The sequence below is a fragment of the Balaenoptera borealis genome, assembly GCF_965194805.1.
Source record: "Balaenoptera borealis genome assembly, chromosome: 5".
Taxonomy (NCBI): domain Eukaryota; kingdom Metazoa; phylum Chordata; class Mammalia; order Artiodactyla; family Balaenopteridae; genus Balaenoptera; species Balaenoptera borealis.
In genome coordinates, this window is record NC_138862.1 from 96,538,383 (window position 1) to 96,559,204 (window position 20,822).

Genomic DNA, 20,822 nt, shown 5'->3' on the forward strand with positions numbered 1-20,822 from the left:
CACGGTATTTGTAAGAACCCTAATGCGGTTTAAGTGGTTGTTGCGCAATATTTTAAAGTGCTGATACACCAGTAGTGCTAACGTGCAAGTAATAATTTTTTGATTTTTACTTAATTTTAGTTGAAATCACCTTTTTGGATTCTTCCTTTTCACCATCTTTCTTTTTTTCTTTTTCCTTTTTTGTCTTTTCATCCTTCAGATTTTCTTTCTTGCTCTTTTTATCTTCTTCTTTTCCACTTTCAGCTTTTCCTTTCTCTTTTTCTTTTTTTATGTCTTTCTCATACTTCATTTTCATTACTTTTAGTGCCCGATGAAAAAACTGTTTCTTTAAAAGCCTTTGGAAACAAAGATATGACATTACATTCCCTATACATTATATAGATACAGACTAAAAAGCAAAAATATCAAGACCTGAATAAAATGAGCAAAGGAAGACATACACTGGCAACTCACAAGAGAAATTACAACTAGTAAGCCCACTGAAGAACAATCAAAAATGTCTAACTGAAAACCTGTACAGCCAATTTGATTATATGAAAGTTGTCAACCTAATTTTCATTTTTTAACTGTATAATTTAATGAGATTATAGGTTTGGAATTATCCTTAAGTTTTTCTCTAGGTTCATTAGGAGTAATCAAGACTCTACTTAAAGTTAAGTCTCAAATTCAAGAGCAGACATAAGTGGTATATAAATATATGGGGAAAATAAATATAACAGTTTAAGAAATGTTAGCAGATTAAAAATGTGCCCATGATCTGACTGATCCAAATTGTGTCTTCAGCTGTCCTTCTTGATGTATTTTTCTTCTCTCCATGTACTTCACTATTCAGCCTGTCACTACAATGAAATATCTCCAATTAACTAATGAATAATTAAATATGCTAAGGTGAGATTTCTGGACTCTGAAAACAACTCTTCACAGTATCAAGTTGAAAACTGTACAATATATGTAGCAAAACAACACCATGTGTTCCTTGCTTCACTAATTTCTCTCAATAAACTGATCTTTCTTCTATTTAGCAGGGTTTTTTTTTGTTTTTTTTTGTTTTAATATTCCTACTTCAGGGCATTTCCACTGGCTATTCCCTTTACCTAGAATGCTCCTCCCCCAAATAAGCATGTCCTTTTGGTCTACTTCCTCACTTCTTTCAAGTCTTCCCTCAAATGTTACCCTCTCTACTAAGCCTACCCTGTTTAAAATTATAAATCTATCACCCATCCTTCCTCCTGTTTCCTGTTATCCTATCCACAGCATTTATTCTTTTAGTTTCATATACAATTTATAACATGCTTGTTTGCCTCCTTCACTAGACTGTAAACTTCTTAAGAGTAATATCCTTGCTTTATTCACATCTTTATCTGATGAATTTAGAAGCTCAGCTGACCCCAAATTAAGTCAACCTTGGCTGACTCAATCTTTTCTAATCCTACTCAAGAAACTGGTTTACCCTTACCTTTGTCATCTAAAAGCCATCTTTTCAAATCTTATGTTCCAGTTTCAGAGTTCCTGATTTCTTTATTCCTGCCTTGATAAAGTACAACTACCAAAACACAACTAGAAGCTAGGTCTCACTGCCACCATCTGTGCCTGCTAATGTTAACTATCCACCTTTCTATTCAATACCTTCACTGGTGCCTACTCCAGCACATCATACCACTTGCTAACTAGATGCCTCCTTCTTGCCTAAAGACCACTTATTTCTGATCATTATCTTGTGCCCACCTGTGTTTTGACCTGCTTGGCTGGGCTTCTTTCTGCTGCTCAATTAGGTCCACCCTATGAACATCTCCACAAAGCTAACTTCTAGGTCTCCTCATTTGGACTTTTACTTGTTCATAAGATCTATACAGCATATATAATTATGCCACTGTCTGAAACGCCCCCAAAGAATCCACCATTAATATCTGCTACACATATACATATATATGTAAACAAGCAAAAATCTGAAATGAGACCCTTAATAATTAACTACTTATGAGTAGAAAGTGAGACTTAAAGAGTAGTGGTGGGTATTTGAATATGAAGGGGGATCTTTAATTTTTACTCTACTTCAGAACTTCTTACAAAAATTTATAATGAAAATATTCTAATCTCTTTATTTTTGCACTTAGATGATTTCCAGATTTTCTATCAGGATCATTCATTACAACTTCACACATTACTGACCGCAGGTGTATTAACACCACAGGCATTAGTTTCTGCAAAACCCCCCACCCCAGTCAATAATGTGTTAATATGAAAACAAAAATACATCTTATTCACTGTATGTTAATTGAAAACCAGCATTTCATACTACAGTTCATATTATAGCTCTCCATATATTAAGAGTACATGTGCACACACACAGATACTTGAGTATATAGTCTCAAATGGTAATATAATTATCCATGAGGCAACATTATTAGTAATTTGGATTTTCTTCTGTATCATTTTCAAAATTTTCTCAAATTTACTTTAGTGAAAAAAAATGTTCTTAATAAAGAAATAAACAATTAAAAAAAAAAAAACCACAGAACTTTAGGAGAGAAAAAAAATCCTTCCCTTGACCAGCAGATACAGAAGAGCACAGAATCAGCAGGAACACCTGCTTCTGTTACTCCTCCTGTACAGCTGCCCCAACCCCTTGAGAGAAAAGAAGACTATTAACCAATCAAATTGGTCTTGAGAAGTTGACATTCAGGTAGATGGGTTCAAATATCACCTCTACCACTTAACGAGCTATGTAGTATTGGGTAAGTTACTTCATTTTAGTGTATTTCTAAAATGGGGTATAAATGAGAAGCATGTAGATTGTTTAGTGCGGTGCCTGGCCTGCATGTTCTCAATGTTAGCCATTACTACTGCTGTAGCAAAATCCTGAATTTCATTTAATATTGATAGTTATGGAAAACACAAACACATTTGGTTTTATAAATAGTTACATTATACCCTCATTCCATTCATTAATAAATAGAATCATTCACTTATTCCTTGACAGTTCCTTAGAGAATGTCTACTTCAATTCACTCTATGCCTCAAAAAATGAGATGACATTTACTATTGTAATAAAATCAGTGCCTCCATTTATTTAGCTTTAAACACACTGTACAGTACAGATCATCTACATAAACTCTGACATTTTCACAGACTACTCATACTTTCCTATCTCAGTATGTTCTGTGCCCTCTGCCAGGATCAAATGTCCACTCTCCTATTGTTTGCTGGGTAATCACCTATTTCTGTTTCAAAATTTGATTAAAACATTTTCCCTGAGAGGCCATTCTTGAAGTTTCCCCATTTCTGTCTTTCTTACAGAACATACTGTATTGTAAGTAGTCACAAATCTTCTCTAACAGATGATAATATGTGCTTTGGAGGCAGGAACCAAGTCACAGTTATCTCTGTATTCCTGAGGCCTGGCCTATAATAGATATTTGATAAGTATTTCTAGAATAAATGAATGGATTAAAAGCAGCTTGTAAAAAGTTACTAAATTGCTTATTATTTTTCTTCACCTCTTCATTTTTTTTACCAGGTTTAATAAACGTTTATTAAATGCCAGGCATATGTTTAGGACTTTCACTTATCTGACAATGGTGAATGCCCGCATTGTGCTAATTGCTGTGGAGTTACAATAAAGTATAAAACAGTCCTCCAATTGCCTTCAGATTTAGCGGGCAAGAAATTTAGAAAAACTAACACACATGCAACAATCCTATTTAAATAGTTAAGGACTAAACTGTATGCTATTACCTTTGTAAATTCTGTAGAACATTAGATTAATGTGGGCTAGAGGATCTGGGGAATACTAAATGGTAGAGATGGAATTTGAGAGATATTTATATTGAGAGGCAGGCAGGATAGAGCAAGAACTGTTTGCGGAAAGTGGCAGGTTATTATCAAAGAAAGACCAGAAGAGAGAATGAGTATGGTATATGAATGAGAGTGAGAAGGACACTACTGGACTGGGGGGTTGGAGATGCAAAGTCACTAGGAGGGTTAGGATGATGCTAGATAAAAGGTTGAAGAGTCTGTACTTGAAATAGGCCATAAAGAGGCACATCCTACAGTTTCCTGTTTTCTTTTGTTTTTCCTTAGACTCCCTCAAGACCACTTCAGAAAATGAGACAGGACAAGTGTCCCTTTGTGGTTTTGCCTGTAGTCAGGCAGGAACCCATGAGGGCTGGCCATCATGAGGTCACCATAGTTATTATTAGAAGTGGCTTTGAAAACTTTAGGTAGTTACGCTTCTCTATCTTAATGCAAAAAGGACACAAAAAGCTTGATATGAATGGGAATAACATATACAACAGAAAGTGAGTGTATTGCTAGGACAACCTCTGTACTCAGGTTTTTTTGGCTTTTCATATAACGAAGTATCAAGTCTCCTAAAAGGCCAAGTGAAGTGTATTAATACTGGCTGCTCTCCTCAGAGACTTGGGCTCAGATTTAATATTCAAATAGTATTGACAGGTTAATCCTTCATCTTAATTTTTGCTTCATTAAATGTATCATCATTTTGGAGGAGATAGTATAGTGCAGTGGTTAAGAGCATGGACTATGAAGTCAGACTGTTGGATTTAGAATTCTGGCTCAGCCACTTATTAGCTGTGTGACCTTGGGTAAGTGATTTAACTTCTCTGTTTCTGCATTTATAGCATCTTTTAATTTTTACACTATATATATAAAAAATAAAGTCTGTTTTGAGGCGGGCAGGGAAATTTGCACTTTGGAGTTCTAATACACAGGTGGCTGTAAAGGAAAATACCGACTACACCACTGTTAGCTAATCCCTGCCCCGACAATGAAATTTCCATTGTTTCTGAAAGGTCCATTAGTGACTCTAGTTTACGGCAGCTAAGAATTTTTTTTTTGGCTGTGCAGTGTGGCTTGTGGGATCTTAGTTTCCTGACCAGGGATCAAACCTGGGCCCGTGGCAGTGTAAGTGCGGAGTCTTAACCACTGGACTGCCAGGCAAGTCCCTGGCAGCTAAGAATTTTAAGAAATAGTTAATAATTCTTCAACTTTACAGCTTTAGAAACCAGGTTGTAAAATAGTGGTTTTTAAGAGGGGTCTCATGTGGCTGATACTTTAAATGCCATTAAGCAATATATTAGTAAATGCTATGTGCATCTCCCTGCTAAGCATATAAAATAATCTAAAATGTCAAATTCCCACCAATTATAAAATTCAGTGTCACAAAAACAAAATTTGATTTACTAACATCTTAATAAATATGTTTAAGTAGTAAATAAACCAAGGGAAAAATAGGAGGAAAAAAACAAAAAAAAAACCCCAGCATACTTCTTTCCAAGAGAAAAGTGATTTTCTTTTTGGCTGTGCCGTGCAGCATGTGGGATCTTAGTTCCCTGACCAGGGATCGAACCTGTGCTCCCTGCAGTGGAAGCGAGGAGTCCTAACCACTGGACCACCAGGGAATTCCCCAGAAAAGTGATTTTTGTACACCATTCACCATGAAAAGTTTTTCCCAAAGGAGAAGTACTTATTATAAAAAACATGGATATGTTACTGAACTGTCTATACTTCATCTTGGAATGAAGAAAAGACAGATGTTTCAGCTGCCTTGATTTCACAAGGAATATATTAGCAATCACAAACAAAATAGGGAAGGGTGCCTGGCTAATGGCTCAGTAGGCACTGAAAAAACAAAACAAAACAGGGACAACAGGTCTATTAGGAATCCCTGACAAAGTTTTGGAAAAGATTCCCCAACTTTTGCTCTAGAAAAGAAAGAACTTTTTTGTTCACGACAGGCACTGGTATATGATTTTTATTGCTGATCCTTCAGTTCAGCCTGGCAAATGTACAAATGTAACAGAACACAAATAAAAGTTATAAAAATATGATAGCCTAACACCAAATAAATGCATTTCCAGAGGTACTGAAGAAATCCAGATTACATGTAAAAGCTATACTTGAGCTATGCTGTAACAGCACTATACTTAATTATGAAATAGGGAAGGAGCTTCAGGACCATGGAGAATATTTTTAAATTACTATTCATATTATCCTTCACTAAGAAATAAAAACTACCTGTTGCAGTAGTCAACCACAGACTCCCTCGTTGTAAATAAAGCTTCCTCTCCTTTCTTGGCCTTCGCCCACTTTGAATCCAAAAGGCAATCCACTGCTTTTGAAGCTAAAGAAGAAATTTATTATTTTAAATTTAGTATACAGCAGAATTTGTGTCTATCTAAACAATATTCTATAAGGCAAATTTCAACATTCTGGCATCCGAAAATAAAACCAAGTTCAACAGAAAATTTAAGTCTGACATAATCATGACAAATAGTTCCTCAAAACCTCAATTTGTGAAACATACTGATTAAGCATCTTTCTTAAAGTAATGCTGTGAAATAAATGACATTCAAAAATATTAACTAAAGCAAGATAAATGAGAAAACGTTCTTTAAAAAATTCAAAATAAATGTAAATAACACTCTTATCAAATAATCATAATATAGGATAAACAAACCAAAAATCTTCCTCTACCACAGTAACAGAAATTCTGTCACCAAGCTTTATTGTAACCCACCGAGGAATAAGCTCTGTGAAACGAGCTACCGTCATTGGAAGAAGTTAAATATATGAGATGTGAAAAAAACAGCATGTCTATTTTTATAAACTTTTAAGGACTATCAAAATCATTAATCATAACACTGAAGAGAAGATAAATAAATTTCTTCCCAATAATGGTAATTCAACCTTAATTGATCAGACAGGCAAACTCAACAACTATTGATTTATAAGCTATGGGGCAATATTACAGATAATATTAGCTTATTATGAAGTTGTTTCGATTATGTGAAGAACAAACACTCCTAAGTTGGTTCTGACACACTTGTTTCACACTGAATTCTATGCCAGAGTTTTACAAAGAGTATCGTTAAGTACATGTACTATCTGAATAATAAGTGTTAGTACTGAAAATAAATGTTAGTAATGAAAATAAATCCTATGTTAAAAATTTCCAAGAAATGTTACTAAAAAGCACTTTCTTTTATTTTTATTGACATTTTCAATCATAAAAGGAAAGAAGAGGATAATCAATTGTCATATGCTCATCACCTAGCTTCACCAATCATGCTTGGAGAGCATTTAAAAAATATCTACCTATCCCCAAATTAGGTATCTTCATAAGATATGTACACAAATATAATTTTATTGATGTAATCCTACCAATAAAATAATCAACCCGGTGACCCATCATATTGGTGGACTTTGTTGGACAGTTGAATCGAAGAAACTTGGCTACAGCCTTCTCTTCTTTAGATGGTTCACCAACTTCCTGCAAAGTAAGAATATTAATTTAACGTAATCATTTACTTATGACATTGATACACTGAAGAATAATTTACAGATCTCTTCTGAAAATCTTTTTAAGTTTACTACAGGCCTTTCTTTCAAGCTTTTTCTGGAGCAGACCTGGTAATGTATACAGAAGACAGAATGGAGATTTTTAAAATCACGTTTTTCAAATACAAGTTGATAGGGCCCAAACCTGTCTGCCTCTTGGCCTCAGCTACAAGGCATTTATTTTCAGTTGTTTTTCCAGTATGGTAATCATTTTGTACCAGTTCACCTTCACTCTTGCCTGGTCTCTTTTTATTTTTTTTTAAAATTTTTTATTGATTTATTTGTTTTTGTTGTTGTTTGTTTGTTTCTAGCCTTTTTTTAAAAAAATTATTTATTTATTTCTGGCTGTGTTGGGTCTTCGTTTCTGTGCGAGGGCTTTCTCCAGTTGCGGCGAGTGGGGGCCACTCTTCATCGCGGTGCGCGGGCCTCTCACTATCGCGGCCTCTCGTTGCGGAGCACAGGCTCCAGACGCGCAGGCTCAGTAGTCGTGGCGCACGGGCCCAGTTGCTCCGCTGCATGTGGGATCTTCCCAGACCAGGGCTCGAACCCATGTCCCCTGCATCGGCAGGCAGATTCTCAACCACTGCGCCACCAGGGAAGCCCAGCTGGTCTCTTTTTAAAAGCCGTAAGGCAATAATTCAAAACTTTAAGAGGTTGTCAATAGTGAGTGCCCAAATGTCAAAGTAAGTAGAAACAGGTGCCATAAATAAATGTTAAATAACAGCCAAAGCCATGTACCTTGAACAATGGACAACAGATTGCAGGAGGAGTTCTCAAATTAACCAAAGACAGCTGTCCCAGTGTGGTCCCAGATACAAATTACTATCAGAGATGCTGAAGATTTGTATTCCCTTCCCTTTCCCCTGTGGTTACAGATTCTAGATACTGTCAGGGAATCTTTTCTCACCTTGCCTTTCTTCTTTTCTTTCTGAACAGGGTAAAGCAAAAATAAAAATGCAATAGACAAATAAATTACAATCTCATTTAAGAACTGATTAATGGAAGGGCACAAAGAGTTTTGGAAAGGCTGCTTTAATCCTTCCTTGTTTTCTTTTTTCCATTCCCTCCTCCAAACTTTCTACCACCTTCATTGTTTATCATTCCCCATCTTGCTTTTATTTCCTTACATTCTGAACTTATGTTCCTGTATACTTATTCTCCCCACTCATATACTGAAGAAAATGAGGTCAGTCTATGTTTGCATATATCTTTTATATATATACTTTTAGTTGTCTTATTGCTGTAAGCTATCATAATAAAAGTACTATCTTTAATTACATGTTTAAGCACAGTACATAGAGCACTCAAGCAATATTTCTAGCAATATACAATTTAAATGTGAATGATTTCAGGAAGGTCTATTGGTCTATTTCTTAAGATGAATAAAGTGCCAAATAATAGTAAAGAATTATCTGCCAAGAATCTAGTCTGCTGAGAAAAATTAATGCTGAAGACAGTTATGTTTTAGGCAAGACATTCTAATAACACAAAACAGGAAAAATAAACTCTCTAAATCATCTATCTTTACGTCAGTTTTCCCACAAATTTCAAGTTAGTTTGCATTCAGTTATGTTTGTTGAAAATAAGGGACAACTAACAAATCAAAGTTTCAGCTTTAATTTTATTCTGAAGAGGAGTAATTTGTGAGATGAAGTGAAAATCTGTGTCGTGGTTGCTGGGTCACCTGGCAGCTACTTCTCGTATTTCCTTCTTTGCACTTCCCAACTTCTCTACTTCCAACAGCCAATTAACAATGCATGATTCTTATACTCTCGTACTACCCCATTTGTGGGTTACTATTTGTGACAATAAAAATTAAAAGCCTGCACAACATTGTATATCAACTATACTCCAATATACAATAAAAATTTTTAAAAAGAAAAAAAGCCCAAACCATTCAATCCAAATGAAGACTATAGTAAAAACCAAATATTTATGTGAATAAAAAAGCTTTAGTTTTATATATAAAAACACATACCACAAAAAAATAGAATCTTAAAAAACTGTAAATTCAAAATTTAACACTCCAAGTTCAGTAACATCTACAATGTTCATAATTATTTAATCTGGGTCCTAGTCACAAAATACAGTTTCTGACAAACTAAAAAGTAAAAATTCTATATTTCAGTTTTTGAAATCACACTAAAATTATTAACATATATGTTAGTATATGTTAAATGATAGCATTTAATTATGTCTGTGTAACGCACTGCATTTCTAGGAGCCTTATCTATTAGTAAATAATATCCTATATATTCACGTACAGCCAAAAAAGTAATACTATATAAATAGTTGGAAATAATGAGATACTATAATTGGCTTTATAGAAACCAATTCTATTTTATAATCACACCCATATATGTTCAATTTTTCCCTCAGTTGATACACCTGTTGCCAATTTAAAGATTTATCCAATTAACTGATAACTTGTTACTGGGATATGCTTGATTAAAAATGGTATGTGGGGGAGAAGTCTCAATAAACATAAATTGTTCAAATACATACTTACTGAGTGTTTACCCTATAATAACTTCGGGTGCTACCTTTAATACCAAAAATTTGTTAAGGCATGATACCTACACTGTTACAACCTTCCAAAACAACAACTGTTATTTTCCAAAATGAGTGGTAGAAAAAATATTTTAGGAGTACAAAAGGAGTGAGATTATCAATGTGGATGAGAATAGCTATGAAAGACCTCTTGGAAGAGGGACCTGGATTTTGAAAGATGAACAAATTTGGGATAAGCTAAATGAATAGCATAAAAATACTGTGGCTAAAAGAGCATAAAATTTGGCTCTAGTAGAGACAAGTTAAGAAGAATTGTGAGGTTAAGTATGTATAATAGGGCTAAGCAGTATTCAAGGCAGTCTAAGAAATTTCAAATTTACTCCTTAAGTCACAGAAACTAGTTTTTGAATAGAAGGAGGACATAATGAGAAAAAAAAATGACTTAGACACTATTTTGGAGCCTGTATGTAGAATGAACTGGGGGAAAAAAGCACAAGGCAGGGAAACTACTTAGTATTCAAGTAAGATGTGATGTGATACTAGACTAGGAATGGGAAGGATTTTGACATTTGAAACATTTCAAATGTAGAACAGATAGGACTCAATGATAAAAGATGAATGAAATGGCTTAGTAAAAGATGTTAGATTTCTAATTTGATCAACTGAAAGGACAGTTTTTCAATTAACAGAAATTTGGGAGGAAGGTGATTCTGGGGGGAAAAACAATCACATCAACTTTAGGCATGACAAGTCTACACTCATACTAACACTCAAACAACTTACTGAACACAGGCATACAGGTACTAATCTACTGATTGTTGATAAGAGGCATCAGACGTAAAATCTATTAGAATACCCAAGAAACTGAAAAGTCAGTTCTATTATGATATAATAGGGAATCTGATAACACATAAATCCACATCTTAAAATCTCATTTTAACAATTAACTTCAAGTTCACCAAACTCTTTTCCACAACTGCAAAAACAGACTCAAGTATTCTATTTGCATTCCCTTCCCCTCCTTGGTAAAGGCACTACAAAGCAAGAATGAAGAGAACAGACCCACAAAACATGGACTTGGATAATCTCTCCCAACCAGACACAGAGTTACTTATTCATTGATACTTTCTTAAAGTATCAGTTAACTTCCCTTAAACATCTGACTAGAAAAGTAGTGAATTCTATCAACATATTGGTACAACAGAACTGATTTCTTCCTTGCTCCTCCTTCAAGTTCAAATCCTTAAAAAGTTTCTATTATCCTCTGTGAAATATTATGAAATATTCATTATACCACATATAAGTCATACATACTGTAGACTGCCTCTAACAGTACAGGATTTGTGCCATCTGCTGGGGCTTTAAAGCCAGAAAGAAAGATTGCTACAGAAGAGCACCAAGAGAATATGACCTGGGGAAGCTAGTAATATAGAAGAGCCTGCCAAGGAATCTTCATTCTCACTGCTCCCCTGCTGCAGGCTAAAACAGTCTTATCCTCTTCCTGTTTATACATTAGACTATAGTACCTCCCCTCTTTGTTCCCTTTTGATGTGAAGAAATCTTCAGAATATTTTCCTAACTTTTCTAGAAACCTTCTGACAAAAAGTGAAGGCCTTTTGCGAATAGCATCACCCACTAATAAAGAGAAACCAGCTCATCAAGCCTTGAATGAAGAGAACTTTGTAGCTCAATGAATGAGCTCAAATGTCTTAGAGTGAGGAAGCAAAGAACCAGTACGTTTTGAGGCTGGACTGCCAACCCAAACACCAAGATGCCGGGTGTTGCAACTCTTAATCCAAAATTACAAATATTGAAAGTTTGGGTAGAACATTCTTTTTAAATTATTTAACAAATACTATTTTTATTTTAGAATACTTCAACACTCAAATACTACAATGAAACTGGGTTACCGTTTCTAACTATATATTATTTTTGGTACTTAAGATAATCTTTTTGAGAAAAAAAATATTAGATCAAGAGTCAGTAAGCCATGGACTTCAATCTTACAGAATTTTTGACTTAGAATTTTTTTTCCCCATCCTCCCACCCCCAAAAACAACTAGAATTTTTAAAAATTGCTATATTCAATAGAAATAAGCTTAGGTAATAAATAAGTTTGTTGAATGAATTGAGCAAAAGAAAAAGATTAGTTCACCAACTGTCAATTTGTATCTTTATACAAACAGTATAAAATATTTGTGAAAATGCAAATAGGTTAACAGGTTAAAATCTGAAAGCTGGAGATCTTAGATATATCATTTGCTTAAAGTCACACAGTATGTTACTCATAGAGCTTTACAAGAGTCTCTGTATCTTGACTTGGGCAGTGCCCTTCTAAAATCCCCCACCCCCTGCCATTGTAAGCCCTTCATTAAGCCTCTGGGGGTAGTTTTCACTTAGGACTGGCTTCCTGGGTTCCATCTCTTTCCTTCAGAAAGTCCCAGAGTCAGAGCGCATAATCCTAAACTTTCCCTTTTCTGAAATTAAGCATATTGGTTCGTAATATGTCAGGGTTTTACTGACAGGGAGACAGATGGGTGCAACAAAGTTAATTGAGATGCAGGTATTCTAAAATTTCTAGGAATGAATAAGCCATTTCAATGTCCCAAAACTCAACTAGATACCTTACACATAAGCAGAATACTAAATGGGATGAGTCTCTTTAGCAGGGACAAGTCTCGTTAAGTCTTTGTTGTACAATTTAATATAAAGATTGCAAGATTAAAGTAAGTCAAAACAATTTATTTTTATTTTTTATTTTATCAATGGTGCGGTGGAATGAACATTCAACTGGAATTAGAAGACTTGGTCTAAATCTGGTTTTACTATCTTGATGAGTGACCCTGGGTCAAGCCACATAACCTCACTGAACCTCAGTGTATCTGTAAAATGATGTTAATGGTTTAGATCAATATGTTTTATACCTAGTAATACTTTTAGATCTAGGTCCTAAAAGTAGCTTAAGGATGAGGAATAATGGTAGTGAAGTAGTGGGGTACTGAGGTGATAGGGCTTTGGGCCCACCCCTCTGCTTTTACATAAGAGCTGCCATTTGTGCAAAAGGATTCCAAAAACCCCTACTATTTGAAAATCGTTTTCAACTCTAAAATTTTATGGTATTAGGATTCTCAATTAACCCTTCTAGTAAGCAGCACTTTGTTAACCTATAAGCACTGATTTTAATGTTCTTAAAAACTTACATAATTGCATTTCTTAGAAAACTTACAATTATTTACTTTCAAATGTTTTATTAATTTGAATTGAGATCACTCTCACTTGAGAATCTCAATCATGAAAACTTTGCAATATAACGTCAGTGAACACGTAGCTCACTTTTGGTTTTCAGTGACCAGTAAAGTGAACCCAAGAAGGAAATGTGACAAAATAGTCTTCTTGCTTCCAACTTTGATGGAATACCAGAATCTAAAATTAGGCTACATTAGAAAAAGCATACAGGGCTTCCCTGGTGGCGCAGTGGTTGAGAATCCGCCTGCCGATGCAGGGGACATGGTTCGAGCCCTGGTCCGGGAAGATCCCATATGCCGCAGAGCAACTAAGCCCGCGTGCCATAACTACTGAGGCTGTGAGCCACAACTACTGAAGCCTGCACACCTAGAGCCCATGCTCCGCAACGAGAAGCCACCACAATGAGAAGCCCGCGCACCACAATGAAGAGTAGCCCCCGCTCACCGCTAGAGAAAGCCCGCGCGCAGTAACGAAGACCCAACGAAGCCAAAAATAAATAAAATAAATTTAAAAAAAAAAAAAGAAAAAGCATACAAATTAACTACTTTTTAAAACCCTGAACTTGTTTGTTTGTATCAATCATTTCCCCCAATATACAAATTACAATTCAAGGTCAGTAAATCTACTAAACATAAAAATCTTTTCTAAACATGAAACATCAAGTAGCAACAGGAAACTGAGTTAATATTACAGATCTTTTTGCCCAGAGTCTCACAATAGAATTTTTTCTGTAACTTCAACTCTGAACTTGGTCATTACGTTTGATCTTTTTGTCTAAAGTAATGCCAATATTATAGAGTTTCTGATTCTCTGGAGGGAAAAAAACCAAGGAGTTTTATAAGATATTGTACACTTTTATTAATTTGTTGACACTGCATAGTAGTAGTCCAGGTAGCACTCCCAAGATCTCCACATTTTACATAGCACAGCTATGTAGAGAACTTGGAGGAGGTGAAAAATGTTATTTATTTTCACTTAGCAGTATACCAACTTGATTTTTAACAATCAGATCCTCACACACTTATCTAATCCTCAATTAAACAACAGTAAGTAAATAGCCATTCTTTACGGAACTCACAACTCAAAGGTTTATTTACTGAATAGATAACTGTTAATCTTTCTTCAGCATATCAGAGTGCTTAACAAAAACCAAAACAAATTATCCTAAAGCCTTCATCCTTGGGGAAGGGGAAAAAGGAGTTATGTGCTAAGCACTCTTTTAATAGCTTTTATAACCTTTAATAACAAGTCACCCACGCACCTATTTTTTCCACAACAACCCAATGAGGATATTTAAGGTAAATATTCCTTCTTATGGATTTGGAAATAGAGGAAAAAAGTTAAGTAACTTGACCAAAGTTACACGGCCAATAATTATTGACACTGGGGTACAAACAGGCACAAGTTTTAGCTCCCAGTCACTACCACTACTATACAGGTTTTTAAATCTATCTTTCTGCTTAATATGAGATCACAATTGAAATAGAGCAGCTACTCAAAGTGAATTAGGATCACCTTTACAACAATATTAAAGAACAGGTGAAACTGTAAAAACAATGTTTATTTAAGGCCATAAAATGTACCATGTGTGTAAATATAAGTCCAGTAAGCCCTAATTTGACAACTTCAATACAAATTCTAATAAAAGTATATTATGTATCCATACCTGACCAATAACACTAAATTCTGAAAGACTAGAAATAGTATAATTAGAAACTTCTTCCATAATAATCTTAAGCCTTGGTTTTATGACCTGTCTGAACTTGGGGGGCAATTGTCTCTGGTCCCCTTCTGCACTCTTTTTGAAACTACTTTCTTATTTCTGCCTAATTCTAAAATTCCAAATTTACTGATCACTGGCATCGTTTTTTTCCCTAGTACTTCAAAGTTTTCAGGAGAATTTTAACTTGCATAGCTCAAATCACCTGTGGTGTCAGTCAGTTAAGTGATAAAAATGGGGGAAAAAAACATTAGAAAGTCATCTAAGCAATGAAATAGTAAGGAACAGAAAGACAATGACGAGTGTAACAATTTGTGATTAGTATATTAACAGTTTACAACACGCCATCAATTTATGACGACATACGAAGGTTTCTAGGCACAGGAGCTAATAAGGAGACAACAAAACATCCTGAGTCTAAGATGTTCCCCATATTTAATCCTCTCGGCAAAGAGCAAGAACAACAGGGGGGAAATTGCAAGGAAGAAATACACAGATGACATGCATGTGGAATGAGGGAGGGATGCTATGTAGGTTATGAGGATGACACACCGGCATGTGAAAGGTTTCTGGGCGGGACCCGCTCGCTGCAGTACCAAGGGAGTTTTGTTTATTTACACTGTGTCGCTGAAAGAAAGCCGGAAAGCTTCAGTTGGACGCTTAAGTTAATAACTGTGAGGAGAAAGGAGGCTGCACGCAAACGAACATCTGGATACGCAGATCGCCGCCTGGGCCCCTGGGGCAGCTGACCAAACCCCGATCACTCCCCCCTCCTACGGTCCTTCAATCTGCGCACAAAGAACGGGCAGCTTTAGGTCAGTCCTCCGCCTCCTTCTACCCTAATTATCGCGGCCTTAATTTCGGGACAGCTAAGGCGAAAGGATGGCGTGGAGAAGGGAGGGAAGGAACCCGGGGAGGGTCGGTGTCTGCGCTCGGAGGACGCGGACCTCCAGGCACAGGCCCAGGCCGGCAACGCCACCGCCGCCGCCACCGCCGCCACCGCCACCGCCACCGCCACCCTGGGCTGGCGGCCGCTCCTCCCGCCTTCCGCCGCTGCCCCAGCACCTCCGCCTCAGTCTCCGCCGTCGCCAACACCGCCCTTCCTCAGGCCCCTCACAACGACTCAGCCCGCAACCGGCGACCTCGCGGGGGAACCCCACCCCACCTCGTCCTCGATTTCGCCCGCCCTTCCCGGGAGCTTTCCCTGCGTCTTCCACTTCCGAGAGTCCCCTATCCCAGGGCTCGGCTTTGCTACCTGAATCCGCTTCTTGTGTCGCCTGCGTTCCGCCATGTTGGCCGCTCCGCCCGGTTCCCTCTGACGTGGAGGTAGGCGGGGGCAGCGGAAATATCGCGAGAGCGCGCCGCGGGGCTGTTATGTAACCTACCGGCTAGAGCCGGAACGGGGAGGCTGGCGAGAGGCCGGTACGAGGAGGGCTCGGAGAGTGTTGGCTGCGCTTTCTCTCCCCTCTTTCCTTGGCTCCTTTTGTTACAGGAACTGGAAATCGCTGGGACCAGAAGGAAGTTGAAAAGTGGATCAAAGAACAGGAGGACTGGAAAGAGTCCTTGGTTCTCAAACCTGACTGGGCATCTGAATCACCTGGGAAGCTATTAAAATACAGATTCCGGGGGCCCCACGCCCCTCGGAGTCAGTAGGTTTGGGGTGGAGCCTTTTACAGATGATTTCCTGAGACCTATGGAATTCTAGACATCTCTAACTGTGGCACTTCTTTTCTTGCCAGTGAGCCCTGCATCATCTATTCCCCACGTGTAAATTCTCCTAATCCCATTTTGAAGATGGGAAAGCCGAGACAGCTGAGGTGCAGCGATATGAACAGATTTATCTAAGGCTCCACAGTTGGTAGATGGCACAGACGAGACCTAAGCCAAATTATCTCCCCGTACAATATAGGGGGTAGTCGGGCTCATCTGAAACAAACTTTGGATTCCCCATTCCATTCTCCACGTTGCTTCTCGAAACGCACCTTTAGAATCCGAGTCAGAGAGAACTCAGGGAAGTACAAGCAACTAATACGATGAATAAGGAGAGAGATTCTAAGAAGTTGGAATTAAGAAGACTGCAGGGTACTTGGAGTCTGGTGAATTACTATTATAACTATTGTTATTTTAGAGCTACCCAGATCAAAGAGAATGGGCTTAAATTGCTAGTTAGTGTTTTTAGATAGAAATTACCATGACTTTAATGGAGATTCTAAATAATAGAAAATTGGGAATTTACAGAGAAGATGAAGGAAATAAAAATTCCTAACGCTACCGTCCAAAGATCTGTTAACAGTTTATTTTCTTCTAGTATTTATTCATACTTTGTGTGTATATATTTCCCCCTAATTGAGATCATATTGCATAATATGCCTTTTTCACTTAATGTTATGCTGAGCATATATTATATCTTTAAAAAATTCTTCATTTCCCATATATATGTAACCTAATAGCAATTAAATATGTAATTAAGGCAAATAGTGGCATCTTGATGCCTAGTCTTTTATAAAGTAACAGCTAAAGTTCATTTTTGGACTATGCAATTCTGCAGTCTGGGGACAGGATCAGCAAGTCATTTGGTTCCTTTTCCTTCTATAATCTACAATCAGGGTGTGTGTAGTCAGAGAGGGGTGAGAGAAAATGATGATTCTTACCAATTAACCCAAAACATAACACAGAATATGAAATGTGTTTATTTCCCTCAGTCCTCCCCATTCAAAATGAGGGTAGATCTGTTTTGTACTGTTTTATTTGGAGAACACTGGATTCTCTTCATAGGAAAGCTAGTTTATAAATGAAAATATTATTGCATTTAACAGATGTTGAGTGCCTACTAGATGCAAAATGCTAGGTTAGGACTATGATGGGGAATGAAAGCCCTTCGTGGAAAATAACTACCTCTCTAGCTACTGCCCTACCACCTTTTTCTTCAGAAGAGGTTTAATTTACGCTCCCCACGTCTCACTGACATTCGCTCCTTAGACTACAACAATTTGGTTTCTACCTCTACCATCCATTAATAATTCGTGTGAAATTGTAGCATCTTATTAAGGATTTGACAATATTGACCATGCACTTAATTTGTTCTCCTCCTTTGGCATTCATGGTATCAGGTTGTTCCTTCTGATCTCTCTTTGGCTCCTCTCTCTTTACCTAGCTTTTCAATGTTCCTGGCCACCAAGCTTCCATTCTCACCTTCTTCCCTTTTCTCCCTGCATTCTGGGGATTCTTATTCATGTTTACAGCTTAATTCCAAAATACTGCATAAATGTTTATTTCTAGTTTTCTTCTGGATATCTCCACTGAACGTCCAACTAGAAATCACCATTCCCCCCCCCCCCCCCACAAAACCTGTCTCTTTTACTGTATTTTTCAACTCTGGTAACTGCATCACTGTTCACTTAATCACTCATGCTAGAAACCTTGGAGGTATCTCAACCATGCCAATCAGTAAGCAATCCTGTTGACTCTGCAACTGAGATGTTTGGAATTCTTCCCTTCCTCATCATTCCTATTGCCATTGCTTTGATTAGGTCTTTATCATTTCCTACCTGAAACGTTGTTGCAAAAGCCTGCTAATCGTTCCACCCCAACTCTACCCTCTCTACGCTCCAGACCATCCTCCACTCCCTTGTTAACCACCCACCAGGCACCATTGCTCCCCAGAGTGTACAGCAACATTAAGGATGGCTACTGTTTGCACATATAACCCAAACGTCACGTTTCTGGGTCCTCCCTCCATTTAATATTTACATAAAAATAGCTCAAGCACTCTTCTCATCACCCCATTTATATCTTTGATGGTGGTAGTGGGGAGTCTCTCCTGGCCACTTCTTGCTCTGATTTCCTTATGAATTTGCAATCTCATTCCTGTCACTTGACTTTTATTTCTCACCCAATTGAGGCACATTGCTCCTCTCCCTTTCTTTTGCCAAAGCAAAACTTCTGTTTATCCCTGGACTCTGTCACTTCTTCTCCTTGGGGCTGAAACTCAGAATTTTTCTTGCTATATAGAGTAGAGAATTTGAGGTCTTTGCTCTTTACTGGATTCCTTGGGCTGCATAAATATATAAAAACTCATTACCATGCTCTGCTGAACAAAGGGTTCTCTGATCTGGATCCCCTCGCTTGAGGACTGGTGATTAGGTGGGGACTTGAAAAAGTCAGTTTCCTGGGATCTACCATCCCAGTAAGTGGAATGGAATAGTATATAGAAATGTATTCCCATTGATCAGACTTATCCAAACTGGAAACTGATACATTTAGGTTTTTGTTTTAAATAACACTTTCTCTGGGTCCATCTTGTATGTTAAATATATATGTGTGACTAAACTGAAAAGAAGAAAATTGTAGGGAAGTATAGCAAATAATGCCCAGGCCTTTTGGGGCATTATTTTTATAAAAGCACTTTAAAATATGTTAATTGATAATATCAGTTACTTAATGCTGTTATCACAAAGAAAAAAAATGTTATATAGATATGTTTAATATAAAATAAAATACAGTAAAGCTAATTTTATTTAAAATTTCAGTTAATGTTTTAAATTGAGTTGATTCTTCAGACTTCCACTCAGGAAACAGCATAAATAAGACAACGAGTATGTTATTGAAAAATGAGTGTAAATATTTTGTTTTGAAAAAAGCACAATACATGAATTTTTAGTACGCTAATATTAGACTAAGAACATTTTTAAAAGTCACTTTGACTTTTTAACCGAAATGGTAATTGTTTTGTCATTCCCCTAATTAAGTCCTTGTTAAAATACACAGATTAGTTTCTCTTTTTTTGCACTGAACCCTAACTAATAGAGCAAAGATAAGGAAATCATGAGTACCGTGTGTGTGAATGAAGATGGTACTACTAATGTTGCTGTTTGTAAAGACTTAATTAGGGGGATTAGATGCTTCCAAAATCATTGAAAGTTTGCAAGAGCGGGATCAAGCCTGGGCCTGTCAGACCCTGCAGAACTAACCACTCAGGGGAATCTCTACTTTGGAGGAGTGAGGAGTCCACAGTAGCAACGCTGAGTTCAAGAAATTACCAGATAGCTGTGATCAACCTGCCAGGAAGCCAGGATCAGAAGTTGTTGCCAGCACTGCTGCAACTGCCTCTTAACTCCCACAATCAAGGCTGAACACTGGAGCTGTAGAAGAACCCTGTGTCTCCATGACCTTGCTTGCCAGCAAAGTGAAAGCCAGCCGGCAGCAGAAAGATGGCTTCCTCATCACTTTTGTCCTTCTGATGTACAACCAGTGCATTGAATTAGAACCAGACTCTAGCTGCAAGGGAGTCTGAGAAATGAAGACTTTAGCTTTCTATCCTTTGCCATGTGCCATCTGACCATATCCAACCATCATCTTCTTCCTTAGAATCACCTGGTTCACTCCTTTCCTGCTTCATCTTTGGTACTGTGAGACCACACTTCTCCTCCTACTCCCCCATCCTGCCAAATGCCTTTTCATACCGACATGTTTCCTATTTTTTTCTTCCCCTTCTCTCTTGGCAGATCCTTCAAGGGTCAAGAAACCTAACACTTCCACAGTGAAACCTTCCCTGAATTCTTTCTTCAGTAGAATTAGCTGTTCCTTTTTTCTGGGTTTCTGCAACATTTCATACAATCAGTGCTACAGTATATATAATTTAATATAGTTTTAATATATTTATATGTAAAATAATTATATAAATTATTTATATATATATATATAATATATATATAATACAATTTAAACAACAAATAGTATAATTTGTTGTTTTTCTTTCTACCAGACTGTGAACCTTTTAAAGGCAGGTACCATGTCTTATTCTGCTGTTCTCAATATCTAGTCCAGTGCCTGGCTTAGTGTGAATGGGTGTCAATGGAGTAAATAACGAATGATGACAATGACATAGTCCTTATCCTCTACAGCTTTCGTAAATGGAGAGAAATATACTTACAAGACGGACAAAATTATGTTAAGTCTTCATTATATACATGGCCTCTATTATCTC

General features: G+C 37.1%; 2 protein-coding genes across 8 annotated transcripts in view; one reads left to right on the forward strand and one right to left on the reverse strand.

Moving 5' to 3' along the window:
- SEC62 (SEC62 homolog, preprotein translocation factor) overlaps positions 1–16,165 on the reverse strand; it is a 29,019-nt gene extending 12,854 nt beyond the window's left edge. Inside the window, exons 1-4 of the mRNA XM_082394163.1 lie at positions 16,092–16,165; positions 7,183–7,291; positions 6,037–6,142; positions 131–335 (exon numbers count right to left, since the gene is read on the reverse strand). Of these exons, the coding sequence (XP_082250289.1) occupies positions 131–335; positions 6,037–6,142; positions 7,183–7,291; positions 16,092–16,127 (456 nt within the window). The 5' untranslated portion in view covers positions 16,128–16,165. The remainder of the gene's footprint in view (positions 1–130; positions 336–6,036; positions 6,143–7,182; positions 7,292–16,091) is intronic.
- LOC309629764 (uncharacterized protein) overlaps positions 7,298–20,822 on the forward strand; it is a 57,451-nt gene continuing 43,926 nt past the window's right edge. For 6 of the 7 annotated variants that reach the window (XM_082394275.1, XM_082394274.1, XM_082394276.1 and 3 more), the window contains exon 1: positions 7,298–16,162. In XM_082394275.1, coding sequence (XP_082250401.1) covers positions 15,719–16,162 — 444 coding nt within the window. In that variant the 5' untranslated portion in view covers positions 7,298–15,718. The remainder of the gene's footprint in view (positions 16,163–20,822) is intronic. The other variant, XR_014245210.1, reaches the window with a different exon arrangement.